Source organism: Cavia porcellus, unplaced genomic scaffold (assembly GCF_034190915.1).
Source record: "Cavia porcellus strain 051 isolate PalLab524CR breed Dunkin Hartley unplaced genomic scaffold, mCavPor4.1 scaffold_20, whole genome shotgun sequence".
NCBI classification, from domain to species: domain Eukaryota; kingdom Metazoa; phylum Chordata; class Mammalia; order Rodentia; family Caviidae; genus Cavia; species Cavia porcellus.
In genome coordinates, this window is record NW_026947503.1 from 20,420,065 (window position 1) to 20,433,281 (window position 13,217).

A 13,217-nucleotide genomic window follows, 5' to 3' on the forward strand; every position below is an offset into this window, starting at 1 on the left:
AATAATGACAGTAGCTAAAACTTAAGGTGGAATTTACTGTATAGCACACACTGTTCTGTGTATGTTGCACACTTTAACACACACTACAAGAAACCAATAGGATTCTTCATTTTATGAAGAAATAAGCTGAAGAGAAACAGCAAGTAAGTATAAAGCCCAGATTCTAAGCCAAGCAGTCTTGTTTCCAGGTCAGTGCCCTGGGATTCTTTTTTTCATTTATTAAGAAAAACAATTCATCCCAAGTATATGGCAATTTGCGGTAAAGTTAAAGTTTTATAATCATTTTAAAATTCTTTCTTCTGTAAACTCTCTTTGCTAATCAGAATAGGGCTGTGTGAAATGAATTTCTTTTAGAAAAGAAAGAAAACTATGTCTTTTGTATATAGTGTAGTCACTCTTATGATTGCTTTTCTGCTGAAACTTCCTGTGTGTTTTTTGATCTGAGGCAGAGCCTAAACTATTCAACTACAGCTCCCTGTTTGTTTCCCCCAAAGGATTTGCAATACCCTGACAGGAAGCCAACACTGCACCCCAGGGAGAAACAGGGTGAGGAGAGAGAACAGAACAGACATCTCTCGAGGTTTGGAGGCTGCTCTTCCCTTCCTTTAAGGTGGGATGCAGCAAGCTGCTTGAGGACATACCTACTTTATCTACAATGTAAACAACAACAAAATTCCCACCGAATATACTGAAAATGGCCAGGGGAATAAAGTAAGAACCACGGCTGGCTGGGGCTTCTGAAGTGCTGTTCACCTCTTATTTCTTGATCCAAATGGTGATCTGCGTGTGTGCACATTTTGGGACAAAACACAGTGGGATCACTTCTGCACTTTATTGAACCTATGTTATACTCTTCTATAACAAAAGTCAAAGTGAAACATGGAAGATGGAATCATGCAGAAAAATCAACTCTAGTTAGTTATTTGCTTACTCATATAGATGAATGGATAACAAATTTTAATACCTAGACATTTTAAAAACAATCTTAGCTTTCACATTAGTGCTCTGAAATCAGCAGCTTCACATACCGGCATTTATATGTCACAGGTCCAGTGATTACTTCAGAAAGGAAATTTGAGTGCATTGAAGAATACACTCATGCCCTTAGCAAATGACATACACTGCAAAGTATGCAGAAATAAGGTAACAGCTAGAGTCCTGGCAGACAGAACTAAGGCAAGCATACTGCTTATCCTGCTTTTGTAGAACAAATGAAACAGAGTGTTGAGATGGGTCTGCTCTCCTCCAAATAACACAACGCCAAATCAAAGAGGAAGGGATCAGTGTGTTAGACTCAGAACTGGAGCTGATGCTGTTTTGTATCCCAAAGAAAAGCAATAGGCATGGCAGTGATCATTCCAGTCTCACCTGTTACTTAACATGAAGGTTATTTAACTAGGTAAAATGGTTCTCAATGCTGGACATACTTTAGAATCACCTGTGAAGATTTTAGAACGTTATGATTTGATGGCTCTACATAACTTTTTATTTGAATGTAACCTAACTGATTCTAACATGGACTAATGTGACCTATTATTAGATCTTCTTCTGTTCTTCCCCTACTCTCAATACTTTGTGTTCTTTTTTTTTTTTTTTTCTTTCTTGGTATGGGGATCGAACTCATGACCTTGTACTTGCCAGGGAGGTGCTTACACTGCTGAGCTAAATTTCTGGCAAAACTTTGTGTTCTTTTACCTCAGGTAATAAAATTATAAACTACATTAATTCACAATATTCTTTATTTTTTTAGTACTAAATATTAGGACCTTTCATATAATATAAGTAAGCCTAAGAAGCTTGATTATATTTCTCAGGAAAATCAACATTTGCACCTAAGATTTAAGGCTAGTAAAAATAGAGAAGAAAAAGAAATTAAGCTGTAACACTCTTGGTGGCAAGATAAGTAGAGGATATTACAAGGAATAAACATCAAACTCTTCCCAACCTAACTTAAGATTGTAAAAATAATTCCACAGTTAGCAATGTAAGAGATATTCAACATGGACCATGAAAGCTGCTTCTTCCTTAATACTATCCCTATTTTGCTTAGCAGACAGCTTCAGAGAAAGACAAAGGGGTTTTTCAAAGCAGCAAGAATGCATGTTGATACTTATGACCTTTTCCAAACACTAGAGTGTTCCACAGATATAATGTGTCAGTTACACTGTATCCTAACAACACCTCTCACAAAAGGAGAGTATGTGATGCCATGTGGGGTCCTAGGTTAGTGTTCAAACGTGAGTCATGAGGGAGCCACTCTGGGGAAACATACTCAAAAGAAAGTTTACATGAGAAAAATGTGGACTATAACATTTTATACCCTATTAAAGGGAGGCAGTTTTTGTGCAAAGTTTCATAAACTTACTTGTTTTTCACCCCTGAAGCCTCAGTGTAACCATGACTCCATACAGCTGGGGCTCCAGATGCATCTCCTGCTGAAGGCTGATCAATCTTAAAGCAGCGGATATTACTAACAAGAAAATAAGAAAGAGGAATCATTAAAACCAAATATATGTGAATTGCTACTTTCATCTGATAAATGAAAATATCTACTAAGTGTACTTTATCTACCATTTCTTATTGCATTTACTGTGTCTGAAATATTAGCCAAAAAATCAGTTATTCATCATGACAAAAACCCAAATGCATATTCATAGCATGAAAATACTTCTCACGACCACTAATAAAACAGCTGATACAGACTGACACACTCTAGAAAGCTACTTTCTCTTGGGAACGAAAAGGACAGAAAACAAAATATAAATTATTACATTGGGTGTATTCTTATATCATGGACACACTCAGACTTGAGAACAACGTATTATACTGTTTCTAGCTATATCTAGTTTCTAGTTTCTAGCTATATCTTATTGAGGACATTCCTTGGATCTTCCAATTCTTTCCTTCTATGAGCAAAGAATACTAACATGAAATACAATGTGCATGTAAAACTACAAAGTTCATGGGAGCATTTTAATAAATTACAACTACATGTATTTAACTGAGAGATTTAGTTCTTATTTCCTCAGCTCTCAAATGGGTCCACTGGGTTCCTAAACAGAAATAGGGAACTCTAGCAGGATTTCTTAAAAATAAGTGTACTAGAAAGCAAGCATTCAGTGTCCCCAACAGGAAGTCAGAACAGACGTGAAGTACATCTGTAGAATGAATGAATACCACATGGTAAAATAAATCCTGCCGACCTGTAAATTACCAGTGCCCCCCCCCACACATCTGGTATATTATTTAAACAGGAGGGAAAAACTATGCAACACCACTTGACAACTTAAACACCTACTATGTCATGATTCTAAGAATTTAAATTATCTGTTGGCATAACTTCTAAATTTAACAAATATGGCATACTTTTCCTAAGAATCAATTTAAATGCTGAGATGAAAAACTGATATTTAACTAGTATTCACTTTGTAGAAGTAACTGCTGGCAATTTCTATGAAATTTAAAAATATTTGGAGGAAGAAAAAGTTTATATACTCAATTACTAGCAAATATTTACCCTCCAATCTAAAAAGTTAAAAACATATATTGCTAAATCATAGATGATCAATAGAAAACCCCCAAATCAAATTAATAGGTCATTTTACAGTAGGGCTCTAAAGACTCTTTTGAAAGTTTTCAATCTTATCAATAAAAGAGAGGCATTAAAAAGATAGTCTTCCATTGTTTGCTCTCTGAGTAAACTGGCACTAAATTTTATCCTTCTAGAATGGTGAGCAACACCAGAATTTCTTGAGGCACCTGAAAGTTCTCACTCTATCTTTACTACCTTCCCAATTCTGAAGAAACATGAAGGCTCATTTCCAAAAGTGATTGTTATGGTTTGAGAACTGGTGGTCAACTTAGCACCAGCTGGATACATCAGCATACATTGAGAGAAGATGCTCCACCTGAGGAGGGTTGCCAGACTAAATAGGTGGAGAAGAGAGGTGTTGAGGGTTGAGGCGTTAAGGAGGCATTGTGGATTCTCCTATGAGTTGCTGTCTGAGCTGTTGGTTCTCCTGGAGAAGCTTTTGGTCCTCACATCGAGCATTGCTTCCTGGCTCTGGAGGGGAAGACATGTGCTGCTTGGTCTCCAGGATGAACTCATCACGCTGCTTCCTGGCACGTACCCGACTGTGCTTGTCGTCGGAGGATCTAGGGGCCTCCGTGTCGCTGAGGACAGCTGTGGTGCCTTTCAGGATAGCCCTGCTCTTTGTTGTGAGTGTGACTTCTCAGCTTCAGCGTAGAACCTTCATCCCACTAGCACAGATCCTTCATCCTGCTGGCGTAGACTTTCTGGTTTCCACCGTTGACCCTTGGGTCTTCCTGGCACGGATCCGTAAAAGAGACTGGTGTGAGTCCTTCTTGTGGGCTCTGGACTTCCAGTTGGACTCGTGGAAGCATTGTCCTGAGCTCTGGGTTTTTATCTGGACTCATGAGGGACATTGCCATGGGGTTTAGGCTCTTGACTAAATAATCTATGTCTTTGGTGTTACAGATAGATTTCCTGCATTTTCCTGTGTTAACTTCCAGTGACAATTATAAAAATATTATAAACTCCATGTCCTAATCCTAGTTGTTCTCTGTGTACAACCCCTGACTACAACAGTGATCATTTCCACATAACAGAGTCTTCAAAGAAATAAATCCATTTTGTGGCCAGATCATTAATGAAAAAAGAAACCCGTAAGTTCCCTGCTGGACTCAGCAATCCTTTGTAGTGAAGGACCAGTGTTTTCCTTCAGGCCTTGCTTAACATTAACATGGCTGGCCTGAGCAGCCATCAGAAGGGATCTGCACTTGGCTCTTGGATATCTTCAAGGAAGTTTCAGCTTGGGAGCGGACTTGGTCCCACAGCAGTGCTCCCTGAAAGCTCATGTACAACTAGAAGGCTAAGCAGCAATCCTGAGTTACCAGAAACCTATTCCCTTCTGGATGATAAACAGAAGTTAACATTTCAGTTACTGTGATTCACTGGTACTAATTTTTGCTTAAAATATGAGAGCACAATGGCTTTAGCACAGTTTAGCCACTCCAGTAACACATTTTCGTTCTTAAAACTTTAACAAACAGATGTTTCTTTTTGGTGGGGGTTCTCTCCCTTTGCATGTGTATGCATGCACACATGGTTTTGCATTTTTCTCAATTATGCCACAAATAGTTTCTCAATTTGTTTCAGGTTCATTCTAAATATGTAAGAAATATTTTGGTGACTGTGATGCTTAAAATGAACACTGTATTTTTTATTATTTTTAAAACAAATTATTGCTCTACAGAAACTTGGTCTAAAGTAGTCTGAATATTTTTATCAGCTTCACATAGCACATCGTTTTTTTGTTTGTGTTTTGGATACATGGTCTCGCTTTGTAGCCCGAGCTGCCTGGAACTTGCAGCAACTCTCCTGCTTCAGTCTCCTGAGTGCTGTGATTACAGGCGTGTACCACCATTTCTGGCTGCTGGCCAGTTGCTTTTTAAAAATGCTACAACTACTTACACTCCTCTAGCTGTACCACTATGAGAGTGAAAATGTTAATCTGAATAACATTTTATTATTTTATTGACATACTAATAAGCCTAGTGAGAATATTAATATTCTTAATTTTTTGTTTTTGGACAGTGATTTTTTTCTAGTTTGTCATTCATCTTTTAGATTTATTCTTGGTAATTTTTTGGAATAGACAGCTAAATGTCCACATGTAGAATTTAACATATGAATATATACATCATTAATATGAAAACCAATCTATACGTACTGATTTATTTTCTTTCTTTCTTTCTTTCTTTTTTTTTACTGGTATCATGGATCAAACTCATGACCATGCGCTTGCAAGGCAATCGCTTATGCCACTGAGCTAAATCCCCAGCCCCCTGATTTATTTTCTTGAGACTCTCTCTTCCCAGTTTTTCACCTACAAAGCCCTTTGCCAGCTTGTGAATTTATTCATCTGATTTCTTCTTCTAAAAATGATTTCATTTCATAGATTTAACTCAAATTAGCCAGAATTTATTTTGCTGTGAGGTAAGACTACTTTTCTCTAAATAGTTTTATTAACAAATCTTGATAAAATTGCCTTTTAACATGAATGTTTATTTTTAAAAAGTACTCGAGAAGATGGAAATATACTTTGATAATTCATGCACTCTTAGATTTAAGACACTACACAGGCTATTTCATCCTTCAGACTGAGGGACTGAGGCTAAGGTCTCACATACTTGACGAACAACAGAGAGAACCCAGGTCCCCCGTCTTGCGCGGGACCAGTGTGCCTGGGTAGTGCTCTTCTGCACACAAATCAGTTTTTCTACTTGAAATGTCAACAAACAGGTATTAATTAGGCAAGTTCTAATCAGTAATTACTTTAAGTGGCCTTCAAATTTTGAATGCACTAAACCGAAGATAGTATTAATGGACCATTCACCAAAGTCTACTTTTTAGTTTTTTTCTAAGATAAAGAGAGATGACTTTTAGTAGCATATACCCCAATAGTACATAAGCTAATATGGCAGATAAACAATGACTAATGTGGGTCAGTGTTTAAGGCTGCTACCGTACTATACAATAAAAAATGGAAAATTTATTCTTTATCAACACTATCAAGAATGAACAAACTCTTTCTAAAACATAAAGAGAACTTTAACAGGGCCTAACTATACCAAATTTCCATTCTTGTTAACTGTCCTCACATCATCCATCTCTTTCAAAATCTTTCCTCCTTAACATTTGCATTAAGCGTCGCTCCACTGGTAACTACTCAGATTTATGTAAACCAAATTTATACCTTGGTTGTTCCATGATCTTCCACGTATTCTGAGTCTTATTTAGGTGCACAAATATAGCTAATGTGGTGAGTCAAATGATACTTTTTTATGGTTCACATTTCCATTAAGCCATAAATCCCACTGCCAGGAATAATGATGGTGCTAACAGGCTTAAACAAATGCTTACTTCAGCAGTTCCAGAGTTTTGTGGTCCAGGGCAAGGCGGGGATTTCCAGTCAGGTCGAGTTCTTGTAGTTTGGGTGGCAGGTTTTCTGGCAAAGTGACTTCACTTAGCTCATTACAGCTCAGGTCCACACACTGAAGAAGCAAATGGAAATGAGAGATGGTGTGAAGTTACTTGGTGCTATACTCTACTGTCTGCAGGCTAATTGATCTGATCATTTACTATAATCACCGGTCAAATGCAGAAAAAGCAGCCATTTGTTGTTCTACCATAAATATTTAGAAGAAATTATGCTAAATAAAAATTTTTACTTTCTTTAAAAAGAGAAAAATCCGTATTCTATCCTTTAAGTTTATTTCTGTATTTAAAATTAAGTATTAGATGAAAAGTTCTGAGGACCGAAATTTTTTGTTGTTGTTGTTTACAAAACCTATACCTACTGTGGCCAGGAGAGTTACAGTTCCATTAAAATAAACTTTGAAGAGTTTTCTTAACATAAAAGTTACCAACAACAACTAAAAGCAAAAAGAGGAAAAGATAGGTAACATACTTAAAATGAGAAGATCCTCCAGAAGAAGCTAAATAAGAAATGGGCAATCACGAAATAAGTCATCGTGTTGATTAGAACAAAAGTTAAGTGTTGTCTGTATTCTCTCTCATAAAACACACTTAAGGCTTGCAAGATACAAACTGTAAGAAGTGTTGTTCTGCTGTGAAGAGAGCAGGAACGTAAGTGCGGAAGGCTTACCATACACAAGGGAAACAAGAGTGACTCCGAGTGCTCCAGACTTGAAAATGTGGAATGCACAATTCAACATGATTGGGCAGAAAGCTTCCAATTATCCTGCTTGAGTTAGCACTTTATTACTATGATTTTAAAAAATACAAAGAACTAGGGCTGGGATTTAGCTCAGTGGCACAAGTGCCTATTTGACAAGCTTGAGGTCATGAGTTCGATCCCCGGTACCAAAAAAAAAAATTGATTACTAAAAAATACAAAGAACTAATTAAAATCTAAAGATGATCTGGAAGGAACAGTACCCAAGAATTACAGTATTTTACAAGTGGAAAAAAGTGGAAGCAATCTTTTGTTTTATTTGGAAAAAATTCTTAAAGGGCTTCAGTTATTATAGTTGAGAGGTAAAGATTAGATAAAATGAAATCCTACATGCATCTTTGTAAAAACATTCTAAGACTTCAAATTACACAATGCTTCAAAACATTTTACACTATTGCTCTTAACTAATATCAATGATATAAAATTTAACTGCCCGTTTCAAATAGTTATATTTATGGGATCATTAGAACTATATTATAAAAGTCTGGAAAACAGAAAAGCTCCAAAAATTCATCCTTGACTCTATCATCCTATCATGATCAGTGTTAGCATTCTTTTTTTCCCTTTATTTGCCTTATTACTAATACTTAAAAAAAAAACCTTAAAAAATTATTCGTATGGGTATAATTTCATTATATTTCAATTCATCTTTTATTGTTTTATTGCAACCACTTTCCCTATCTTCACTCCCATCCACTATGGCATGTTTATTTCTCTGAAATTCACATACTGAAATCTAATTCCCAATGTGATATATTAAGAAGTAGGACCTTTAGGAAATAATCAGGTCACAGGGTTCTGCCCTCATGAGTGGGATTAGTGCTTTTATAAAAGAGACCTAAGAAGGTTCATTCACCCCTCTTGCCATGCAAGGACAAAGTGGAGGCACCATTTATGAGAAATGTCTGCTGGTTCCTCGTTCTTGGACTTCCCAGCTCTGAAACTGTTAAAAATAAATTTATGTCGCTTATAAATTATCCAGCCTAAGGTATTTGTTAACATAGCCCCAATGGCCTATGACACTATCCTCTTTAATATACCATACTGTACATACATATTATATAATATATATAGTCACTTAACATTAATAAAAGGGAAAGTTATAACCATTTTTTAGTTATAAATACTGGTTGCATGAAGAGTCAACTAGGCTTTAGTGAAATATTCATTAATAATGATAACATTGGTTATCAAAGAGCTATGTTGCCAACATAATTAGTATGGATCAGCACAGAGAGACAACAAACGGAGGCAGGGGTCATTAAATACAACCTACTGATTGAATGGAATGTGACCAAAAGGACTAACAAGTACGGATAATTTAGGATGCAGGGGTTGAGACAAACTAACTTAGGGATCATAGAATTCTTATATTTTAAAATTAAAGACACTTAGAGCAATAGTGAACTTTATGAAAATGATACAAATAATTTTTAATGTTCCCCAAAGACTTAAACTTTCAGAGTTCTACAGTCACACAGAGAATCCAGCAGGGTGATTATTTTTAAGAGTACTGGCAGTTGTGATACGGATGATACTTCTACACCACCCCCTACCTAGGCCCATGTGACTTAATGGCTTCTTTGAGTCTCTGACTCTGTGGGCAACTCTCATTTGCCCACCCAGTTCTACTACCCTGGTTCTGACCCATATCACATTTCGCATGGATGACTATAATTGCACCATAACTTTGCTTTTGTCTTCCCGCCCTCTGATCTACTCTTTATAATGCTGTCAGTGTAATTTCTGGAATGTGGTTTATTTATACAATAACATGACAGCTTCAGTCTTTAAATTCCTCTCAATGGCTCTTCAACCTGCCCACCAAAATCCTCAATAGTAAGCCCCAGCTCCCACCTATGATTTCCTCCCACTCTGTTTTATCCATGTCTGAGCAACTACAATCCCAACCCCATGTTCTATTCTCATTTGTCGGTACCTTTGCACATGCTACTCTATGCTTAGAACTTTTCTTTCACATTTTTTTTGCTTTTTACCCTTTATAATTTATTTATTCTGAACAATTCAACTTCTCCAAGATTCCGAACTCAAACACTGGAAGGTGGATGCTTGGAACTTGGGAGAGATATGACAGAAAACCCAGAAGCTATAGAGTGTGAAAAAAGGAAGGTGGAATGGCATTTTCTTCCTGGCTCCTGCCTTGTTATATCACAGTGCAATGAAAATAGAAATCAACAGCAAAAATATGTAGACAAATATTCAAACACATGGAAATGAATTAATACCCTCTTTAATAAGCAATGGGTCACAGATAAAGTTAAAGAAGAAATCAGACAGTTTCCACAATCAAACAATAATGCCAATACAACATAACGGAACTCTGGGACATAATGAAAGCAGTCATGGTTGTGAATTCCCACATCAGAAAAATGCAGTCAGCTCAAGTAAATGACCTCATGATATATTTCAAGGTCCCCGAAAAACAATAACAATGCAAACCCCAAAGCTCAAAATAGAGAGGAAATTGTAAAAATATGAGCAGAAATTAATGAAATTCAGGCTTAAACAACCAGTACAGTACAAAGAATTAACAAATTGAAGAGTTTGTTCTTTAAAAGATTAAGTAAAATAGAGAAACCCTTAGGCAATCTTACCAAAACAAGCAAAGAAACAAAACCATGCAGTTAGAAATGAAAAAGGTGAAATCACAATGGATTCTGTTGAAATTCAGATTGTTAGCTACTTTGAGAACCCGCGGTCTAATAAAATGAAAATTTCAGAAGAGATGCATAATTCCTAAAAACATATGAACACTCAAAGCTGACCGAAGAAGACATGAAAGTCCCAAATAAGCCAGTACAACCGGTGAATATGAAGAAGTAATAAAAGTAAACAATCAACTAAGAAGGTCCCACATACTGACAGATTCACTGCTGAATTTTACAAGAACTTTGGAGAAGGTGTAACACCAATACTCATCAAACTCTTTAATGAAATTGAAAGGGAAGCAGTACTCTGAAAGTGATTCCTGGAAGTCAGTATTACCGATTCCAAAATCAGAAAAGGACTCATCACAAAAGTGAACTATACGCCAATCTTTGATGAACATAGATGCAAAAATCCTCAATAAGATAGTAGCAAATAGAATACATTAAATCAACAAAAAGATCATACATCATAAACAAATGGAATTTATTCCAGGATGGTTCAAAATACACAATTCAATAAGTGTAATACACCACATAAACAAAATGAGGACAAGAATCACATGACCATCTTGAAAGACACAGAAAAAGCATTTGACAAAATCCGATACCCACTCATGAAAAAACCCTAAGGAAAACATGAAAAGAAGGTCTTTATCTCAATTTGATAAAAGCCATCTGTCTTAGTTACTCTTCTCTCTTGTTGAAAAAAATATCTGACACCCAAAGTTAAGGAAGGGAAGGTTTATTTCTTATAGTTTAGAGGTTTCAGTCCATACTCAGTTGGCTCCAAGGCAGGATGGCATGGCAGGGCAGCTGTTCACGGCCACTGCAAATAACAAGGCGTGAACTGATGAGACACACACCTTTTTCCTGTCATTACATCATATGCTAGCTCCATCCCAGGCAGGTATAGCACTCATACCACTAATCCGAGTGCTAAACAATGGACCAATCACAAATGTTAGATTTAGTCATGTCTATGATTGCATGAGGCTTGGAGCGGGGCCACAGGAACACAAACCATACCATTCTGGCCCCCTCAAAGACTCATGCACATCCCTTATACAAAAGACATTTAGTCTATCCCCAAGAGTTACCAAAGTCTTAGCAGTTTTAGTACTGCTGAAAAATCCAAGTCTGAAGTGTTGTCTGAGATCTAATGGCAAACTCTTAACTGTAACCCTCCTTACAAAAGAAACAAGTTAAACATTTCCAAAATGCAGAGGCACAAGATAAACATTACCACTCCAAAAGTTACAAATAGGGAATACCAAGGATTGGAACCAAAACAAGTCCAAAATCCAGCAGGGCAAACATTAAGTCCTGGCATTACATGCTTAGCATCAGAAGCCACTGGGCTACAAGCTCCTAAAGGCTTGGGTGATTCTACCCCCATAGCATTTTCAACTACCACAGCTTCTCTCTTAAGGCCATTCTGCTTGGTCTTTGCAGCTTTCTCTGGATGATCCATGTTCCTGGCTTTTCCAAACTTCTGGGATTTACACTGCACCTTTGGCTTCAACCTTCAGGGGCCCTCTCAGGAGTGTATTTCCTGGCCTCCCAGGTCCTCTGCAATCAGGGTGGAAGCTGCCTTATCCTCAGAACTTGTGCATTTTACTTGTACTTAAAACCAGTGCCAGATGGATGTTACTAAGGTCTGCTGCCAGCTGGAGTAGTAGCCAGATTTTTCTCTCTCTTGGCTGTAAGAGACAAGTGCCTGGGTTGCTGAGCTCTCTGAACTTGATTGTGAGAACAGCTTCTCTCTGTCACTGCCATTTTGGAATCTGGTGTGGCCGACACCACTTTGTAACCTCCTTTGTCCTCCATGGCCACTCTGGAATGTAGCACTCTACAGCTTTCTACACTGAGCAAAGTCTTTCACTTTTGGTGGCTTGAAGCTGCAAAAGGTGACTCAACTGCTTCCCAGGATGGTCCCAGCCACCTTTTTTATTTCTCTGGTCCTTCTCAGCAATCAAGGTCTCGGCTCTATCTTTACGGTCCACAGCTTTACTGGAGCTTGCCTTCTGACCAAACTCACAATGTTTAAATTATACTGCTGGGTACTTTACTCTTGATTTCTAACATAAATCTGGCTAAAAGCCCCCAACAATAGCCATGCACTGCCTGGACATTTGACTGCCTTGAAATTTCCTTTGCCAGATTAATCAGTCCATATCCCTTTAATCTCAGTCTCAGGCAAAGTCTCTAGACATGAACAAAATGCAGACAAACTTTCTGCTAAGCCATACACACATCATCTGGAGTCCAACAACCAATGTAGTAGAAACCTTTCAAGCCAGCGGGCTTTTTAATCTGCCTTCTGGTCCCTTGAGCTCTGACCAGAATCTCCCCTACAGAACAGCCTAAGCTGTTCCAGCTCTGTGCATTCAGGTGACAGCTCTGAAACCTTCCAAACTTTTCCCACAAGCCATTTCCAAAGGCTCTTAAACCACACAGCCAGGTACAGTCACAGCAATGACCCCATTCCACTGGTACTAAATTCTTAGTTACTTTTCTCTCTCATTGTTGAGACAAAATACCTGACACACAAAATTAGGGAAGGAAAGGTTTATTTCTTATAGATTACAGGTTTCAGTCCATACTCAGTTAACTCCTAGGCAGAGTAGCATGGTGGGGCAGCTGTTCATGGCAGCCGTAAACAACGAGGTACAAACCAGCCAAGAGAGAGACATACCTTCTTCCTGTCATTACATCTTATGCTGGCTCCACCCCTAGGTGGGTGTAGCACTCATACCATGAATCTGGC

General features: G+C 37.6%; 1 protein-coding gene across 1 annotated transcript in view; it reads right to left on the minus strand.

The window, feature by feature from the left end:
• Phlpp1 (PH domain and leucine rich repeat protein phosphatase 1) overlaps positions 1-13,217 on the minus strand; it is a 231,293-nt gene that overhangs the window by 12,282 nt on the left and 205,794 nt on the right. The window contains exons 13-14 of the mRNA XM_013157076.2: positions 6,947-7,077; positions 2,366-2,470 (exon numbers count right to left, since the gene is read on the minus strand). Coding sequence (XP_013012530.2) covers positions 2,366-2,470; positions 6,947-7,077 — 236 coding nt within the window. The remainder of the gene's footprint in view (positions 1-2,365; positions 2,471-6,946; positions 7,078-13,217) is intronic.